Source organism: Microcaecilia unicolor, chromosome 1 (assembly GCF_901765095.1).
Source record: "Microcaecilia unicolor chromosome 1, aMicUni1.1, whole genome shotgun sequence".
Classification (NCBI taxonomy): domain Eukaryota; kingdom Metazoa; phylum Chordata; class Amphibia; order Gymnophiona; family Siphonopidae; genus Microcaecilia; species Microcaecilia unicolor.
The window spans coordinates 519,490,799-519,498,411 of record NC_044031.1 but is presented as its reverse complement, the minus strand read 5'-3'; the positions used below and the strand labels follow the sequence as shown (position 1 = coordinate 519,498,411).

Below are 7,613 nucleotides of genomic sequence, written 5' to 3'. Positions count from 1 at the left end.
TTAATACTGCATGCTGTATGCTGGACCAGCAGGGGCAACACACACTGTCCATTATAAGGCCCATAGCTAGTTTGTAAAAGAGAAGGCTGTTAACACTGCATGCTTGATCAGCTGGGAGTGACGCATGTTGCAAGCAGGAAATGCTTGAGCAACAAACACACACATATACACCAATGCATATGATAAGTATACACACTGCATGCAACCATTAGTATTGCAGGGCCTGCTTGCATTCAGTTCTAGGTGTCCATCATAAGACCCAGATAAACACTTTAAATATTGTCAGTAGAAGAGATGGCTGTTAACTCAGGATGCTGAGTGTCCATTGACCGAATCAGCTATGCTAGTGGCTTGAGCTAGATATTGAACAGAATAGGTGACAGTATCGATCCTTGTGGTACCACACAGGTCAGTGTCCATGGTGGTGATGAGTTGCTGCCAAACATTATGGATTGTTGCCTGTCTGATAGATAGTAACTGAACCAGGCAAGTACTGTACCATTGATACCTGTTTCTGTCAGTCGTGCTAGCAAGATATCATGATCCACAGTGTCAAAAGCTTCTGTGAAGATCAGCTAACAGGGATACGAGGACCGTTTCTGTTCCATAACTGGGTCTGAATCCAGATTGACATGGATCTAGCCAGTTACTCTTTTCTAGCCATTCATTAAGTTGAACACAGACTGCTTGTTCTATGAGTTTCCCTAGAAATGGGATGTTGGATACTGGCCTGTAACTTTCAAGTTTGTCCTGGTCAAGGTTGTTTTTCTTCAGCAGAGGGCGAACCACTGCCCGTTTTAATGCTGTTGGTGGCTGCCCATTAGAAAGAGAGGTGTTCACAATTTTTGTGGCACCTTCTATAAGGCCCATACTTGCCTGCTGCACTGTCTTTGATCGGCAGGGATCGAGGGAGCAGGAAGTTGGTTGAAGGTCTCTTAGGAGTTTGTCAAGGCTCTCCTCTGTCATTAGGTTAAAAGTGTTCCATCTGTCTCTGTTAGGAGGGGGCAAATTTGTGCCCACCTGGTTGACTGGTTGGGCACTGGGTGGGATTGCCTGTAAATCCTGGTGGAGACTTTTAATTTTGTTGACAAAGTATGCAGCAAAATCATTACAGTTCAGTTTAGACTGGGGAGGCTGGTTTTGTTGTGGGGCTTGCAGTAGACTGTTTACTATACTGAACAGCTGCTTGGTTGAATTGGCAGCCTGTGCAATGCATTGAGAGAAATACTGTTTTTTGGTTGCTGTTAAGGCTTGGAAGTACTTTGCCAAGTGCTTCCTGCAGTTTAGCCTGTCTTCATCCAGGTGAGATTTGCGCCATCTCCTTTCCAGTTTTCGTCCTTCACGTTTAAGGATCCGAAGTTCTGGAGAAAACCAAGGTGAGCGTTTGTGAGTGGGGCATAAGACCTTTTTTAGTGGTGCTGTTCTCTCTAAGGTCTTGGCTAAGTGTGTATTCCAGATGTCAACTTGTTCTGACACTGTTGTCTTTTCATTTACACGTGGATAGTCCAAGACCTCTAGGAAATTCTCAACGGTCAGCTTTTTTTTTGTCTCTGATCTCCTTCCAAACTCTGGGAGGTGCCATTTGTTTCAGGTGGTCACTTAGGGAGAATTTAATTAGAAAATGGTCTGACCATGATAGGGGTGTTATTTCAACACTGTTATCCCAGAATTCTGGGATATCCACCCCCTTTGTAGAATACCAGGTCTAGTTTGTGACCCTTTTCGTGGGTTGGCGAATTGATCACCTGTGTAAATCCTAGTGCCTTCTTCGTGTCCAGAAAGGCAGCTGTGGTGGTATCTAGGGTTTTGATGTGTAGATTGAAGTCTCCCATGATCACCAACCTAGGGTCACTTGATTAATTAGGTATAGGAGTTCTTGCACAGATAATGTGTTGTTACGAAGTGCTCTGTATACCATGAGCAGCCAGATTGGCTTCTCCTCTTCAAGTTGGATTAAAAGAGATTCTGATCCATGTAGCTGGGGGATGGATATTCTGCGCAGTTTGATTGTGTCCTGAATCAAGACTGCTACCCCTCCACCCTGTCTTCCTGGTCTTGGTTGATGTTGGATATTGAAACCTGTTGGGCATAGTTCAGCTAGTGGTAAACCCCCACTTTCACCTAGCCAGGTTTCACTTATTTCTAGGCAGGGGCATATCTAGAACTGACATTTTGAGGGGGCCAGAGTTAAAATGGGGGGGGGGGGGGCACTAACCCCACATCACCCAGCATCGAGTTAACTCTGCAGTTCCCACAGTTCTACAACCCACACAACACCAGCCCAACCCAGCATCACTTCACCAGTGTCCCCAAAGCTTTTTGTTTTGTTTTTGTTTTTTTTACCTGGAGAGTCTGGATTCTCAGTCTGGACTCTGGAGTGGACAGAAGGCAGGGCAGTGTAGAGCCTGGAGGACTACTGGTGCTGCTGCTGCAGTGATAGGCAGGCTAGGCAGCGGATGGTGGCTCTGGTTGGTGGTGGGCTCTTCAGTGCTCCAGTCCTCCTTCTCTGGTGAGTGGTAACTGGTTGTCGCGAAGTTCACGAACCCGAAGTTGTGAGGCATGAGGTGGGTCACGATGAGCAGCCAGCCAGGGCGGCAGTGAGGCACGATGAAGCGGTGAGCAACAGGGTGGCAGAGGGAAGAATTGTGGAGTTGGACAGCTGCTGACCTGGACCATCTAGCGGCAATGTTTTTAAAAACCTTATTTAGGCCTTTCTTATTTACTATAGGTATAATTGGAAAACTGTATGTGCAAACTAGTTTCCGTTTTACACCGATCTTCATAATGATTGGTAAAGACCGGTAATAGAAAAACACTGTTTTAAAATTAGTTGAATTAGTTCTGCTCTTATTCAGTGCCAAAAGTCAGAGTACATTCACAGAGAATGCACCTGGTAAACATTATTTCCTGAGATAAGTTTCAATCTTGTCACTCAACACCTGAAGAAAGATTTGTTGATCTGCACATATATGCACATTGCTGACCCCTCAAATAACAGTTCATGTTTATTAGCTGAGATTTAAGTAATACACATATTATTCATAATCAAAAACATACTCCCCCAATATTCAGCCATGGTGATCAGTGTTTGATTTAAATATGGGCCGCCATATATTTGGATATTCTGTGCAATATCCTGATATCAGCTGACACTGAGTATTCTGAGTATAACCTGGCCACAGGCAATTATCTGAATATTGGTGATTTTCAAACTTGTACAGAGATAACTGTCCGTATAAAGTTAGGACAGCCTTTTTGCTGATTAGTAGTTACCTGGTTAGCAGACCGAATATCACTGCTAAGTGGGTAACTAGAAACTCTGCCTAGGCTCCACCTCTGGACCACCCTGGCACTGCCTGGATAGTGAGAAAATAAGGCAAATGTTTCACCAACTCTAACGTGGAAGATAAAATCTAAGAGAAACATAATAAGAAAATAAACAGTCTTTATTTAAAATCCAAAGGTTCCCAGAGATTTACACATCTGTGCCCGATATGGCTATGTTTTGCCTTGAAACAGCTGCTCCAGGGGCTAAATTACCAGCTGGTGGAAAATTACAAACTTCAACATGTCTAGTCCAACCAACAAAATTAAAGGCAATCATCCATCCTCTGGGAGCCTTAGGATTTTAAATAAAGGTTGTTTATCATCTTATTATGTCTGCCTTTTGCTTGCATAGTGCTAGGGTGGTCAGAAAGGATTTTCTGACTATACAGGCATGGTCCTGGTGAATGGCACTTATCTGGGTTAAAGTTGCTTTATGAAGATAAGTGCCACTAAATATTGAGCCCACTGTTCATTAATTTGTGGAACTGCAATGAAAAATAAAATAGTATTTACAGAAGTTAGTTCCTTGATAATAATTACACAATTTTCATCTTATCTTACAAAATTACACTGGTTACCAATAGCTGAAAGAACTAAGTTTAAATGTGCCTGTCTAATCTTCCAGATTTTTCAAGGTGCTACCTCTGAACTGCTGATTAAAATCTCATCTGTTTGCACTGTTCACTACGATAGACTGAAAGAACAATTGATCTTAGCCCAACCATTCTACAAGGGAATCCGATCTCAGAAGATCTTTAACTCGCTCTTCTTAGTATCAGGGATCACATTATGGAACTGACTCCCTCTGGCTATCAGATCAGAGAATAACTACCTCAGCTTCCAGAAGAAGCTAAGATCTTTCTTCTTCCCAAAGACTGCTATATAACAATCTCCGATCATCGTTCCCCCAACGGACTTTTTGAACTATCAAATGTAACTCTGACAACAATTACACACTATAACGCTTTATAACATTATATCTAACCAATAAGATTGTATTCACCAAATGTCCTTCTTCTTATATTGTAACTGCTGTTCCACTAATGATGTAAACTGCACTGAACCCTAAATAGGGGATATTAACAGTATATAAGACCTAAATTGAATTAAATTGAATTGAATTTTCCCTTTTTCATAAAACAGTTTTCTTCCATAGATAGAGAATGGTAGACATGCAGGTCCAAGGCTAACAACTACAAAAGGCAACTTAAATTTAATTCTGTTCAGTTCAACTATCCAAATGCATTACAAAGAATGGAATGCTACACAATAAAGGGATATAGTATATAAATGCTATGATATATAGTAACTCGTATAAAAAATGACATATGGTATCATACATTTCGAGATAGCCTAAGCAGTAATCATGGAAATGTTACTGTACATGCCAGTCATGACATCGTTGGGTAAAGTGTGGGGGTTTTTTACGCTGTCTTCATTCTGAGACACTCCAGAATTCAGCTGCTGACCACATACAGTACAGTGGTTTACATTACTTAGTGCATGGACTGAGGTTGCAGAATCACAGTGCTTTGTGCTTTGGAATTGCTTGCTGTGCTATATGAGAAGCCTGATTTGAAGATATTTTGTATTGTTCTTGTCCAGATCCTTGTAGAGGAGAAGGCAGAGGAGTTTCTGGAGTGGCTATAGTAGAAGGATATATATAAAGAAAACATTATTAATTATAATGTTTATCGTAATATTTACCTGTTGTTACTTTACCACCTGGAAGTAAAATTCACAACAAGAGTGGTAGATCCTTGCATCCAATAGGAATGCAGAAGCCCAAAACAATATTTTCTTATAGCCGCTTGAGTTGTTTATGGGAGTTTTCATTTGCACATAATTACTTATTTATTTTTTGACTCTGTTTTTGATATTGCACTCTGTTGCTCAAATAGTGCATATTATTTTACAATAGTGTGTAATATTATTCTTCAATAATTTGCATATCAATAGTATGCATTATTGAGCAATAGTATGCAGTACTGATGGCATGGAAACACGTTTGTTTTTTTTTTTTCTTTCTGTCATTTTGGGTTGAAAACATGAAATGACGTGGGAAATATTGACGACATTTGTCGTGTTGTTTCAGTTCAATGCATTTTCATCCATACATCTTATCGCACAAAATCAAGCAAAAACATACTTTATATAGAAATATTTAGAAAACTAAATAGGAAAAAAATAAATGATCTTGGTTAGTTAAGTTTACATCTGCTTTTACTTTTGTAGAAAACTATATACTTTAAGCACTGGTGTACTGAATTGCTTTCCAGTGTCAGGTAAATTGGACCACTTATATTAAATTGTATTGATTCAGTTGATAACAGAGTATATCCTGAAATTCCTGTTGGTTCCCTCTGTTGTAGGTTGCAAATATAACTCCAGACTAAAGTTATGAAAAGACAACAGGTTGCAGGATGGATATAGATTAGGCTGTCCCTCCAGGATAGAGGGCCCTTTTATTAAAGGGCTTTAAACCCTAATAGGCCTTATTCTTTAAAGGCTATGTGCCTAAATTTACGCTCCTAAAATTTATGCTCCTCAATCTAGGCCCCAATTATACAAAACACTTAGTTGGCACTGATTTCAGCGTCGAATTTTAGGCACCATATATAGAATCTCCTCCATGGGCTAGATTCTATATATGGTGCCTAAAAAAAATTGGCGTTGAAATCTGTGCCAACTAAGCATATTCTATAATCAGTGCCTAGATTTAGGCTTTGATTATAGAATACGCTTAGCTGATATTTCAGCACCTAAATCTATATGCATCCATTTACACCACACTGGGCTGTATTCTATAACTAGGAACATACATTTCAGAATGTCCATGAAATGACATGCTTATAACCATGCCCCTTTTTGCCTGTGAACATTAGATGGTTGATGCACATCATTACAGAATATGCTCAGTGACTTGTGTGCCTAAATTCTAATCAGTGCCAATTAGTGCTCATCACTGCTTGTTAAATGCTGTTATCAATTAAGTTACGCGTATTGTTATAGAATACGCGCCGATTTCGGCACAGATCTCTAGGCATGCAATATAGAATCTGGGGGATAACCTCTACAGAATAAGGCCCAATGTGTGGTGAAAGATCCAAAAAAGCCTACCGCAAAATGCATTAAAGTGTTTTGCAGTAATTTGCCTATTTGTGCATGCTAATCAGGCATTATTTATATTTTTGTATTTTTTCAGGAGGGTGCATGATATGGGCGGGGAATGGGCACATCAGCGTTATCCAGTTATTGCATTCTGATTAGCATATGCTAACTGGATAATGCAGACTTAACATGGGAGCACTTAGCAGCTCCTGAATAGGAGGCAGTAAGTGCTCCCGAATTAATTTTTTGCAAGTCTGGAATGCTAATGGAAATATATGAGCTTAATGCGTGGGAATGTCCTGATTTAAAAACCTGCTAAGTCCATATTTTATCATAATTATTAAAAGGGCTCCTAGGAGATAGAGCAAGGAGACTGATGAAGGAAATCAGAGACCAGTGGCAGTTGTGGGTTCTATGGCAAGCTGGCCAAAATGAACATGTAACGATATCCTAAGAACTCCACAAACTGGTCCTCTATGAAAGTGTGGTAATAAGAAAGCTACTACTCAAGGAAGTCTAGTTTGAATCCTGTTTGAAGTATGAAAAGTACATATATATGGCGTTGTCAAAGGATTCAGGAATTCTGAATGGAAAGTGATGGGGGCGCATTTGGGTGATATGTTGGGCGTGTCTTGCCTATGACTCTGAGAATGAGTTTGCTAGATGTAATTGAGGACCTGCATAAAGGTAAGCAAGTTGCTGCATTATTCATTTGTAGGACCTGTTTAATAGCCAAGTAAAGCTTTAAGATGTGTTATTTCTCTGTTAACAAGTGTTAAAGGGCCACAACACTGCTTAACTAAAAATAATGTGATAATATTGAAGTTGCCATGATTTACTCAGTAATGAGATGCAAAATATGGAAATGCATGTTTTGCATCTCATTACTACGCAAATACCCTACCACGGCTTGTGGTTATACACCACAAATTGTATTAGAGCGCTAAAATCATGGTAAAATAACGTCAGCTTTTTGCTGTGGTTCTTTCACTGCACGGGAGCATCAGGCCACAAAGCTGTGACCAGATGCTCCTGGGCCATAGAGCAGGGTTCCCCCTGGGCAGTTCACTCCCCAGCAGAGGACCCATCAGCAGAGGCCTCCCTTTAACCACTCCACATGGGCATAGTTAAATCGCAAGAGGATTTTGAAAAATTACAAGAGGACCTTACGAGAC

At 40.4% G+C, this 7,613-nt stretch overlaps 1 protein-coding gene across 1 annotated transcript in view; it reads right to left on the bottom strand.

Annotated features, from left to right (window-relative positions):
• Positions 1-2,778: 2,778 nt before the first annotated feature.
• The window catches only part of HNF4G (hepatocyte nuclear factor 4 gamma), a 149,397-nt gene continuing 144,562 nt past the window's right edge, over positions 2,779-7,613 (bottom strand). Inside the window, exon 10 of the mRNA XM_030215667.1 lies at positions 2,779-4,971. Coding sequence (XP_030071527.1) covers positions 4,850-4,971 — 122 coding nt within the window. The 3' untranslated portion in view covers positions 2,779-4,849. The remainder of the gene's footprint in view (positions 4,972-7,613) is intronic.